Genomic DNA, 13,417 nt, shown 5'->3' with positions numbered 1-13,417 from the left:
TGAGGCCTTTCTTCCGCCCTCCGTGCGCTCAGTAAATTAATACGTGGGAAATGACATACGATGGTTATTTGAATATCGAAAAAGCAATAAAGAGTGCAAACTTTGCATGGACACAAAAACAGTACCACTTTTCAACCAATTCTACCATCATTCTTATAGCTCCTAATTCAACCAAGGTTTCTGACCATTGTTGCCGTGCCATTTTAAAACTTCCGTTCGGTCAAAAATATTCAAATCGCAGGTTAATGTTACACAATGCCTTTCAGAATAAGATCATGGGTAGGGTGGGGCTTTACATGATTATGGGGAAATATAGTGGAAAATGTGAATAAAAAACGGTCAGATGTTCCTAAACTGGAGAAAGCAAATTAAGCCCCGTGCCATTTCACAAGAACATCTCACAAAAGCGCATACCATGCCCATATTTGTTCCCATACTTGCAGAAGGCACTGTTGACTCCAAGTAACGGTCATTCTTTGGCATTCTCACTTGGTATCCCAACATATGTATTAAATAACAAATCTGTGGAAATGTGGGCTCAATTGGTCATCAAAGTTGCCAGAAGAGTAATGACAGAAAAAAAACACCCTTGTTTCACAAATTTGTGCGCTCGTCAGATGTCCAATCAAAGGCTTCAGTCCTGAAGTCTTTAAAAAAATTAGTGAAAAATTACCGCTTTCTCAAAAACTATTTTGCTTTAGAGGGAGCAATTTCTCACAATGATTTGTACACTACCAACAGCTCGTTACCAAATAAGTTTTTATGCCAACAATTATTACCTTGAGTATTATCAAAAGTGTCAAGTCACAAGTGTCCTATTTTCCTGCAAGTACAGACCTCAGACCCCCCCCCCCTAAACTCTTCTAGATTCCCAGAACCAAGGCCCAATTTCATAAAACATGTAATTGTAAGCACAAAACTGTGCTTAGCATGAAATTTCTTCCTTGGTAAAAACTGGATCACCATCCAAATTTCCATTTGCTGCATATTGCTTGATACTGGTTTTCAGCTGTTGTTTGCGCATCCTGAAAATCACCTGGCAATTTGGTTGGTAATCCTGTTTTTATCAAGGAAGACATTTCATGCTAAGCACATTTTTGTGCTTACAGGATTTATGAAATGGGGCCCTGATCACAATGAAGACAAAATGTTGGGGGGGGGGGATGAGCAACAAACGACATTTAAAAAATTAAATTATACATGTACAAGGGGATGTAATGAATACAATCATCTAAGCATATAAACAATACATGTACAATATTTTTAATCAACTGTGTGTGTTATTCAAATTCTCTTGTGTAATTTATTTTACCCAACTTGTTTTCTCCGTACACTTCTTCTGATTTGTATAATACGAATACATTAGAAGAAGTTACTAACTTCAGTAGCTTCAAAAGATTACATCAAAATCTGCTCACCAATGTCATGACTCATTTTTAATTAATAAATGTGTTTCAAACATCCTTTTCTACGATCACAAATGTTTTGGCATTGATATTAATGTATAGAAGAGTTTGCGGTAACACCATGTAATAACAATCTCTAAATGAGTTGGGGTGGTTCTGAAAAGAACCGTTGGGTTAACTCGACGTTTCGATCAGTATGCTCTGATCGTCTTCTGGAGAATGAGCATACTGATCGAAACGTCGAGTTAACCCAACGGTTCTTTTCAGAACCACCCCAACTCATTTAGAGATTGTTATTACATGGTGTTACCGCAAACTCTTCTATATCTTATCTCCACCATGCAAAGTTTCAAATCCTAGATATTAATGTACTCAATTCCATGGCTCTGCTTACTTCAATGTGATCAATTGGCACTACAGTACCAGAGGTACTTATAACGGAAGCATGTTTCACAGGTTAGCCAGTAGTATTGTACCACTTAGCATTTTGCTTACACAGCTAGCAGTAGCTAGCACAGAGATTGGTGATGGCAAGGACAACATTATGCAGTAAGCAGTGCCATGAAATTGTGCAATTCTTCTGCAAGTTGAATTCTAAAATTCACAAAGTTTGTAGGAATAAGACTATCTTTGTTTTAAAAACACTGGACACTATTGGTAATTGCCAAAGACTAGCCTTCACAGTTGGTGTATCTCAACATATGCATAACATAACAAACCTGTGAAAATTTGAGCTCGATTGGTTGTTGAATTTGCGAGATAATAATATTAAAAAAACACCCTTGTCACACAAAGTTGTGTGCGTTCAGATGCTTGATTTCGAGACCTCAAATTCTAAACCTGAGGTCTCAAAATCAAAAAAGTGGAAAATTAATTCTTTCTCGAAAACTACTCCACTTCAGAAGAAGCCGTTTCTCACAATGTTTTATACTACCCACCTCTCCCCATTTCTCGTAAGGTTTTATGCTAATAAATATTTTGAGTAGATACCAATAGTGTCCACTGCCTTTAATAAATATAACTGACAGATACCAGTAACAGCTATCTTCATTTATATTTTGACCAAACTTTCCAAACAGAAAAATAGCACTAAATAAACCAATAGGAAACATTCATAGGTTAAATTTGTGTTAAATTCCACCACACTCTTAATCCTTGTCATGTTCCCTTTGCAGTCAATGGTAGTACTAGTTCTTATTTCATGAAACTGATTAACAGAAGCCCATAGGAGTTGCATTGAACTAGTTTTTCATTGATGATGTATGCAAGAAAAGTTACACAATTGGACTAAGGTTTGTGTTCTTAAAAGACTACGGTCTTCTCAGAAATGTATACCTTTACAACATAAGAAATGCTCTAGAAAGATAAAATTTCTTGGTTTTTGTAAAAACACTTATGCCAGATTTGAAGCCAGAAGTTGTCAAACTGGGAGCATGGAGCAGAAATGCACATGTCTGACACAATGGTTGTGCAGATTATAACATTGGCGTTTGCTAACAGGCAACGTACTCGCACGAACCTCAGGTCTAAAGCTACCCACAGTCTACCCCAACGTCTGCTCGTTCTTGTTTGGTGATGTTTGGTCATGTAATTGTCTATAAGCAAAGATGGTAGGCAATTACTGTATCAACTGTCGGCCATTAAAGCCCTCTTGCAAAAGCATTATGAATGAAGTTTAATATCACTATGTATTTATATCAACTACTTCCAGAATTTCTTGATGGACATGTTCTTCTCGGAATCTTTCTGCATCACCTGTGAAAGAAATAAAATAAAAAATTAATTACATTTAAGTTGAAAACATACTATTTTCAAAACATTCATCTTTTTTGGCTAAAGATTAATCCATGTATTAAATCAGATAAATGTTGATAATTTTTAGTGCAAAGGGAAAACTATAATGGGTTAAAGAAAAACAAAAATGACAGAGTAGATAGTTCACCTTAGCTACAGCCATTTCAAAATCTTCTTGCGTCACGTGAACTCGTCTTTCTCGGAGTGCATACATACCGGCTTCTGTGCAAACGCCCTGGACAAGAAAAACAACAAAAACAATACCCATTTAGTAATTATTTATGGATCATTACAAAAACAGAAGCTGTTTCTCAGGGGTAAAAAATAAAATACAAACATTTGAATTAAAAGATCTGACTCAATGTAGGAAAACCTGATTATGAAAGAAACACCAGATTGGTGGCTACAGCTATGGCTATAATTGCCGTTACGTATATTTACAGACGCACAACTTTTTTCTTGCTTAAAAAAAATGCCATTTCCCTTAAAGACCAACACATATGCCCTGCTGAGATTAATCTCATTCTTCATAAGTAACTCCTCTGAAAATATTTATTGTTTTGCAGTGATAATGACATTGACATTTTAGTCTAGGATACCTAAACACAATTGGCTTACAGGGGATCCCAAGACCAATCCACACACTAAGTTTGGAGATGGTATGCCAAGTCCTTTCTTGTGTAATCTCCCAGACAATGATTGCACACACGGACGGACACCCTTATGTATGGCATTTAGAGGGCACTTCCATTGTTCTTTTATTCACTTTTCTGAAGAAATCAAAAGAAGGAAATATTTGTGGGTAGAATTGTTCAAATGTATAAAGTACCCAGAAAGTTGCATGTGTAAGGGCACAAAGGCGTAGGCCTGCACAAAAGGACAAGACAAGCACTGTATCCCCGTTCAGCATCACCGCGAGGCATAATAACCCAAATCCTGTTGACACGATCTCTTACCTTGACTTCAGCCCCTGATGCACCAGGCATGAGCTCGGCAATCTTCCTCAGGTTGATACCTCGAGTCAGGTTCATCTTCCTGGAGTGGATCTTGAGGATGTCAAGACGAGCTTCCTCGTTGGGTGGCGGGAATTCAATCTTCCTGTCGATGCGGCCGGGGCGGAGGAGGGCGGAGTCAAGGATGTCTATTCGGTTGGTTGCCATAATGACCTGGGAAGGCAAATTAAACAAGTATGTAAAAAAGGATGGTGTATTGAAAAGTGCACAAAATATGAACTAATTTTGACTTCTACTAAGAGAATTGATGTTATAGATCTGCAGTGATACCATGTAACTATTGTTTTTAGAATGTGTGGTTCTCCAAAGAACCAATTGACCCCTTTCAAAAATAACTCATGTGCTACCAAAGTACTCCGGTAGCATGCACTGCATTTGGCTGCCTCCAAGTTGCCTGTAAAAGTTGCACCATGTGACAAGGCCCTAAGAGTCAAGAGTTATGCATATAAACTCACCCTGGACCCAATGGACCCTTCCCATGAAATATGCTAATTACATTCACGCAATTCACGCATGCGTACGGACCCTATTGGTTGGCAAAGGCCACAGAGTAGGCACTAAGCAGAGGTGCAATCGCGTGTGCGTCACGCAGCCATTAGCTGTGTACAAAACAGCGCGATGTTCACTCATTTTGCCGACCAGAATGTTAGTGCGCACCCACTATGTGCAATTTACATATTTCATGGGAAGGGTCTAAATTACTTAGTGCTGCTAGAAATTTTGTTGCACGATACCAGTCAAAAATTGTACATGTGACTAGGTAGCTTGGAAGGTAGCTTGGCCGGTAGCCTTATCAGGCATGCAACTGCCCGGTAAAAAAAAAGAAGAACATTTTCAAAGGCACAACCCAAGTGCGGAGCGAGGCAGCTGAAACACCACGGGACATGATACCCACAATGGTACCCGAGAAAATGTTGAGGTTTATTATGCTCTTAGGTGCATTGTTAGCATGTACTAGGCTTATTTTACATGATTGTAGGTGTACACTGTTGTTGCCAGGGTTATGCCGCGCTTTTTTTTTTTTTCATGTTAAAAAAAAACACCCCAAAAAAAACACCGGAAGAGTTGCATGCCTGCCTTAATCTGGCAAGTAAACAAATCTTTTAAAAATCTTATTGTGATTAGCTACTTTTTGTGCTTTATGCAGCTCTATGAAATCAGGTCCTGTACTTTGCTCCGGTAGCATTTCTACCTACCTTGATATTCTTGGTAGCTTCAAATCCATCCAGCTGGTTGAGCAGCTCCAACATAGTACGTTGAACTTCGCTGTCTCCACCCGAGCTACCCTCGATACGGGTCGACCCAATGGAGTCAATCTCATCCATGAAGATGATGGACGGGGCATGCTCTCTGTAAGATTATTTTTATTATTATTCAATTCAATTCAAATACACAATTATTTCCATACTTCTATGAAAAATATCGACAATTGTAATACATGTATTACTGAGTACAGCAAAATATCATTAAGTAACAGAAAACATATAATGGTTAAGTAAAAATTTGATTCGATAAAAACAGCTTGAAGGCTGATATATTATGAATTAACATATACTAAAATTTGAATAAATGGAATAAGCCACTCTATTTAAAAAGATAGACAAGTTAATGGATATTACAGCCGTCGATTTCACCAAACTCTTCCTAACTTAGGATTAATCTTAGGACTTAGGACGACGAGTTCAGTTCCGTATCCAAAGACGTAGGATGGGTAACTCAAGATAGGATGAATCCTAGCGTTTCGTGAAATCAGCTGCAGGTGACTCAAATTGTGAAAGGTTTTCATCCAAAGTTGGAGGTGCTTCTGGGTATACCTAATTTCTACTGAACAAGGAGCTTTAGTGTAACATCCAACCAGTGACCATTTTAGACAATACCAATTTAGAATTACTTGTGAATCCTGAATTGCTCAAGTACTTATGCCTACGATTCAGCTACAACTTTGGCCATTAGCCACAACGATCACAAAGAAGACTTGGACTTTTCAGCATTCCAGCCATAGCCAACATCAAAGCTATTTATTCAGACATGGCCTTTACCTTGCCATGACGAAGAGCTCTCTGACCATCCTGGAGCCTTCACCAATGAATTTCTGCACCAGTTCCGAACCAGAGACGCGGATGAATGTACACTCCGTGTGGTGAGCCACTGCCCGAGCTAGTAGAGTTTTACCCGTACCAGGAGGCCCATACAGCAAAACACCCTGAGGGGGAAGACACAATGACAAGAAAGGATTGTATTGGCCAAATTCACTCAAAGTTATCACATATACATCTTGGTTGCTCCAATTTAGGAGTCAGATTCCTAATATAATGTTCAGTGAACATATTAGGCAATGTATGAATGGTTAAACCTGCATTCTTAACATAAAATTTGATGCCCACTGGACACTGGGTAGCCCAATTCTGTTGTGCTTTGCTAATTTTTGTGCTTGAGCTTTGTACTTTTCCAAATTCTGCAAAGTATGGTAACCTCAACATCCAAAAGTTTGGATTCTGGTAATATGGAGCGTGGCCTTCTGTCAAGAGTGGGCGGCTTGTAAGCACAGTAAAGACCCATCAAATGTAGAAAAATTATAAGATGAACTATATAAAGAATACTAAGGGTGTTGGATATAGAGCTATTTGTTGAATTATCTGCAGCTGCTCCACTGCTTTTTCCCATGTGCGTGTAATGTTTTGCTATTTTCTCTTACTTAGGGAGGTTAAACTGCACGCTACGTAAGCAAATACGTGATTGTCAGAAAATGGTGGTGTTTCTAGGTGACGTTAACATTTAGGGCTTAATGCATGCTCACTCACGACGTCTGGATCTGGATGTTACTGTACACTTGCCTGGAGGGGCTATGTACCCGATGTGAAAAATAGTAAGTTCACGTATGCTAAAAACACGAGATTCTAAGAACATAATTTTCTGACGTTCACGTTCACGTATTTGCTCGCGTAATGTGCAGCTAATCCTCCCTATTATTAATTTGTTTGTATACTTACTTTTGGTTGTGCAATGCCGAGAGCGTCAAAAAGCTCTGGGTGCTTGACAGGAAGTTCAATGACCTCTTTGATTTCCTTGATCTGTTTGTCCAGACCTCCGACCATCTCGTAGGTAGAGTCTGGTACCTTCTCTACCATCATTAGACTGACTAATGGATCAACCTGGGAGTCAGGAAAACAGACAGTGGAAAATCTATCAGTGTCATGTTACCGGTGTCAGGCAGCAAAGTGAACTGCGTGAAAAAGAACACTTGTGTAAGTGGCACTTTGCAAGTTAAGTAGTTTAAACTGCCTAGTTATCTCCTAAAAATAGAATGAACCAGGCGTGTTCGCTACGTTGACACTCAACAGTCATGTGTTGGATGACTTTCCTTTAGTTTTTTTTTAAAGAAATTTTACTGTTATCCACTATAACAATAAGTTACATACTCAAGATTTTAGGTCAACAAGGAGCAAGTTCGATCGACGACCATAGTTAACCATAGTTCGACTAAATCTGATCGAACCCGCTTAAGTCAACGATAGTTGGACCAGTCTAGTCGACTATTCGCGACCATCCACTCGAGGCTGGTTGAGGTTGGTCGCATGGTTGGTTACCAATAGCAATTATTCATATCACAGTACTGCAGGCAGAGAGGACCAATTATTACTTCACACGGTCACGACAACGACTAGAGTCGTTCGCACTTTTATTTCAGCGCGTATACGCTTCGTACGTCACAAACTAACCAAGTAGTAAGATTTATCAATTATTAAGGCTAAATAAACAGTCAATCCTCCTACTGTCTAACCAATCAATATCATCCACTATGGTTTTGAATGATGTATAAACTTTGCCAGCCTGCAACTCGCTATGATGTTGATGGATCTACAAAGTGCACACTTGTACACTTTTAACTCTGCGCGCAGAGGTGCCACCCTACACACACTATGCAGTTGAATGGTTTCAGATGGTTGGACAACTTGCTGTAAAATTTCACATAGGGCTAAGTATTTTGTTGAAACAAATCCAAAGTTAACAGACAAAAGAACCTCACCTTGTTTGGTAGAATTTTGTGAAGTGTGTGACTGTCATTACGGAGTGCTACTCTGCAGTTTGGCTGAACATCATTTATATCAATAGCTTTGTCAATATCAACAACAAATTTACCCTCTGGGTGAACCTGAAGAAAGAAGTGGAAAAAAAGAGAACAGCATAATCAAATGATAGGTATATTACACATGTGTTACTATACTCAGTACTTTCGCAATTGCCAGCAAATAAAAAATCCACAGGCACATTACTCGGGTGGGATTCAAACCCACAACCTTTGCCATTCTAGAGCAGGGCCCAATTTCATAGAGCTGCTAAGCACAAACATTTGCTTAGCATGAAATTTCTGCCTCGATAAAAACAGGATAACCAACAAAAATTTCCACATGATTTTCAGGATGAGCAAACATCAGCTGAATACCAGTAACAAGCAATATGCAACAAATGGAAATTTTGTTGGTAATCCTGTTTTTCTCAAGGAAGAAATTTCATGCTTAGCAAATTTTTGTGCTTAGCAGCTTTATGAAATTGGGCCCAGATGTCGAGCACTAGACCAACTAGATTGCCCAGTAGCTAGAGGCAGTTTGAATCATAGCATTGGGTTCCACACAATTTAATAGATGTAAAACTTGCATCAGGTATCATGCATGTTTAACATCTGTTAAAATGACGGGTACTCACTCTGAACCAGGGCTTGAACTACAAAGAAAATCTCAAGAAGACCACAGCTTTAGGGGCACTTCTATGGGGAAAATGTAAGTTTGTATCGGACCCTTGCACAGGGCACCACAGCAATTGCTGGGTGCTGTTGGTTATTTGGAGGCTTTAATTACAGGACTCTGGCCAGTGGATCAGTGGATACTTCAAACCTAACATTGTTGCAATTTAGCACTGGCATACATCATAGATGAATACGTGTGATTTTGAATTAAAGACGCTTTCTTATTTTAATTTTTTTAATTTAAGTTTTCAGTGTTTATAAGGGATATAGCCAAATACTGAAGATCAGTGTTTTATTAATTTTTCTGATTATTCAAAGGCCTACCCAGACCTAGAATCACACAGTGGCTTCTGATGCCCCTGGTCTTGGCCTTGGTGCCCCTTCAAAAGTTTCACATAGACTTTAAGACTTTCCTTTGCAAAATTAAAATGGCCTTGCTCTTATAAATATGGATCTTCAAGGCCTGCCTACCTTTACTAGAACTTTCTTCTTGTCCATGGCTTTGACTACCTCTCCCACGTGGGATCCTTGCTCCTGAAGAAGTTGTAACTCCTCCCGCAACATCCGCACTAATTAAAAAACAAAGAGGATTCTCCTAAATAATTCTTTAACGATAACTCTATTACATATAAACAGGGGTGGTGGTTACTGCTGATGAAAAAAGCCAAAACTGGGATCCAGATCTCACATGTAGGGGTACATTGAAATGATGGCATTTCCTACTTTTAGTAACCTCAGGGGTGGATTTAAAGGCAGTGGACACTATTGGTAATTACTCAAAATAGTTATTGGCATAAAACCTTTCTTGGTGACGAGTAACGGGGAGAGGTTGATGGTATAAAACATTGTGAGAAACGGCTCCCCCTGAAGTGCCATAGTTTTCGAGAAAGAAGTAATTTTCCACGAATTTGATTTCCAGACCTCAAGTTTAGAACTTGAGGTCTCGAAATCAACCATCTAAACACACACAACTACGTGTTGCAAGGGTTGTTTTTCTTTCATTATTATCTCACAACTTCGAAGACCGATTGAGCTCAAATTTTCACAGGTTTGTTGTTTTATGCATATGTTGAGATACACAAACTGTGAAGGCTAGTCTTTGACAATTACCAATAGTGTCCACTGCCTTTAACAAAGAGTTGAGACTAGTCTTCTCTAGTTAGGACAAGTTACTCGTCCTAACTTAGGACTATCCATACGTTTTTCATGTCTTCTAGGACTAGTCCTAAGTTAGGACTAGTCCTAACTCTTTGTGAAACTGACCCCTGGAGTTATAGATTCCAAGGCTTTTGAGAAGATAATCCTCAGAACTAGAGAAATAGATCAAAGAGCCTGACTTATTTAATTCAGAGAATGTACAGAATGATTTGTTTACCAGGCACACATGACAATAACTGAATTCTTAGATTTCTCCTCCCTGATTCAAGTTAGGGTTGGCTCACATTCTCATGTTTGTTTTATAAATCATGCATTTAAATTGTACATTAGCATATTGTGTGACAATGCCCTTGCAACTGCTTTGCTATCTAGAAGTGAACTCTGCCTACCTTTTGCATTTAATTCATTACGTTGGGCTTCTAATCTCCGCAGGTTCTGCCCTTTTTCTGTTACAACCATCTATGGTGAAACAAAGAAGGAAAGAAGATATCATAATTCCTCAAATGATTTTTTTTTTACATTTTTGATTTCATCTTGTTTTTTACATGGTTAGCCCCATCAGGTTTCAAAAACAATTGTTATTGTTAATGTTTTACAATACAAGTTTTCCCTAACCAAAACTAAAATGGCACTTTTGCTATGGGGTAACAAGAAGAAAACATTTAAGATGAAAATAAAGTAAGTCAACACTCTATCAAAAAAATTAATTGTTGGACTCTGATTATGGTGATATGCCTGATCCCATAATCAGTTTACTAGTGCAGTCCTTAGTCCAACACCATACAGGTACCTAAAGCCATTGAACACTTTTGTAACAGAAAAAAAAAAGTTCACAGATTTACAAATAACTCACAGGGTTTACAGAAGGTAATGGTGAAAGACTTCTCTTGAAATATTATTCCATGAAATGCTTTACTTTTTGAGAAAACATTAAAACAATTATCAATTCTCTATATCGAGAAATACGGATTTATTGTTAACACATGTCATGACACGGCGAAACGTGCGGACACAAGGTTGGGTTTTGCCATTATTTTCTCCCGACTCCGATGACCGATTGAGCCTAAATTTTCTTAGGTTTGTTATTTTATATATAAGTTGCGATACACGAAGTGTAGGCCTTTGGACAATACTGTTTACCGAAAGTGTCCAATGGCTTTAACACTCAAACTGTTGCAGTGTTGGACTCTGATTATGTTGCTACCTCTGACCTCATATAAAACATAGTCAGTTCACCAGTGCAGTCCTTGGTTCAACAGAATAAAATATAACATGCAGTTTAGGTTTAATGTGTAAACTCAGCACCCAAACAGTTGTTTGGCTCTTATGACATGATTGACTGAATTTTGACGGATTTTGAAAAGGTTGGGTATGGCTGAAGTTATAATGAAAGGACATTTTGTTTTGAAATGTCATGTTGCACAAGTTTGCCCTTAACTTTTTCAGTGACTAGGACGAGTTAGCCTTTCATTTCACTGGTCCGTCAAATGTTGCCCATCATAATCAAATCAAACATTGATGTTTTTTTAACACTGAACTAGCAAGCCGCATCACTTTGGAGTAATTTTGACGGGTCCATTTGGCAGGGGTGAGAGTCATTACTACCGAAAAAGTCTGAAACTTGGATACAAACTCAAAGATATGTTGAAATGATGCAATTTCTACCGTTTGGTAACCCCTGGGGTTAAAGATTCCAAGGAGCTTTTGGAAACAGTATCCACAGCACGAGAGAAGTAGACCAATGAGCAGGATTTTTTTATGTGTGGACAAAATATTCTCTGATTTTCTTAACCTGACCAACATAAAAAGTCTGAATTCAGCCAAAAGTCTGAACATCTCATCCCTGATTTGGCCACTGGTAAGAGAGAACATTGCACAATATTGTTTTTTTTTAGTCACCTGAAGTTCATCTATTTTTGTCAAGTAGTATTTTCTGATTCCATCTCCTTTCGGTCCATCTCCTTTGGCTCCGGTGTCAACCTCCATCTGAAATTAAACAAACAAAGACTATAGAGTAACGGGGGATACATGAACAGAACAAAAACATTCAGTTGTAAAACCTGGTACTTAAAGCATGCGATTAACATTTGTAACTGTCAAAGATCAGTATTCACACTTTATGTGACCCAACAAACACATGAAATACCAGTTATTATAAAGGTTTAACAATCAATCAATCATCAAAGTCTATAAAAAAAAAATACTATAACAAAAATCCATCACTGTTCCCAAACAAGGGATTTTGGAATCAACAAAGCTATTGTTTTACTCATATCTGAAAAAATATTGCAACAATATATTTCAGGCAAAAGCTGTCTCCCAAGTTTTCTACCGTCCACCTTTTTACAACATTTCATATGTAAAAGTCCCAATTGCACAACCGCCACATGCTTTTTAAGAGAAGAGTAAATTCATTTCAATTCCCCAATTTAACTTTCATTAAACACACCATAATAAAACAAACCTTCTGATGAACAAATGTGGCAGACACTCAGCATATCCTTGGTAAATTATATTGGATCTTTAATTTAACTTACTTTAAAAACTTATAATTTAAACACTAAATTTGGGTCTACAAACCAAACCAAATGCACTCTTAATTTTGAAAAAAAAACATTGTTTTTTATTTCTGTATTATAAATTCTAACAAAATGATTCTTTCTTCTGTTTGCCTACTTTTGATTGTTGTTTACAAAATATAATTTCTTCAATATGCATAAAAATAAAATAATAAACAAAACAACAAAAAGTAAAACAAAAGTTCGTTCTTTCACTTTTAATTCTGAAACTAAATTTAAAAACACCACGCACAGATTCTCGCACAAGTTACTGATGGCATGTTTATCCCCAAAAATGCATTGAGTGGTATAAATACTACAGTTGACAGACTAGATGGTAACACTAATAAAACAAGCCGCGAGTTAGATGCGGATTAAAATCCATGTTCATGTTGTAAAAACACGACGAACGACGAGTGACAAAGCAAAAACAAGAATCGCCACCTTCTTCACTGAAAAACGATAGTTTACGTAGTGAATAAATATGACTTAAAAGTTATTTTACAACTAACCACCCACATATATTATAGCTCATTTTTACAGTATGCATATGCCATTTATTAGGAGTTCATCGTGTATGCATAATAAAAGAAAATACAAAAAATCACTTAGTTTTGTTCTCTTCATTACTTACGTCTGTGGTCGCCATGTTGTATTTTGCAGTTTGCAGTGCATTCTGGGATCGGGAATGGTTGACATAGCAAGTTAAAAAATAGTTTCTGTCTTTCTACACATCTCTCTTTT

The 13,417-nt window shown here is 37.8% G+C and overlaps 1 protein-coding gene across 2 annotated transcripts; it reads right to left on the bottom strand.

Annotated features, from left to right (window-relative positions):
- Window positions 1-1,663: 1,663 nt before the first annotated feature.
- On the bottom strand, window positions 1,664-13,333 carry LOC139948998 (26S proteasome regulatory subunit 8). Of its 2 annotated transcripts, none has more exons than XM_071947386.1 (11): window positions 13,308-13,333; window positions 12,015-12,101; window positions 10,505-10,574; window positions 9,429-9,526; window positions 8,241-8,366; window positions 7,204-7,365; window positions 6,253-6,416; window positions 5,410-5,563; window positions 4,157-4,366; window positions 3,349-3,435; window positions 1,664-3,161 (listed from the first exon to the last, which is right to left on the bottom strand). In XM_071947386.1, the coding sequence occupies exons 1-11, from the start codon at window positions 13,320-13,322 to the stop codon at window positions 3,108-3,110; spliced, it is 1,227 nt and encodes a 408-aa protein (XP_071803487.1). In that variant the 5' UTR covers window positions 13,323-13,333; the 3' UTR covers window positions 1,664-3,107. The 2 variants fall into 2 exon arrangements, with proteins under 2 accessions (XP_071803487.1, XP_071803488.1); XM_071947387.1 differs by lacking the exon at window positions 13,308-13,333 and adding an exon at window positions 12,580-12,589.
- Between the last annotated feature and the right edge of the window lie 84 nt (window positions 13,334-13,417).

This window comes from Asterias amurensis, chromosome 16, assembly GCF_032118995.1.
Source record: "Asterias amurensis chromosome 16, ASM3211899v1".
Lineage (NCBI taxonomy): Eukaryota > Metazoa > Echinodermata > Asteroidea > Forcipulatida > Asteriidae > Asterias > Asterias amurensis.
This window is presented reverse-complemented; position numbering and strand designations above follow the sequence as displayed.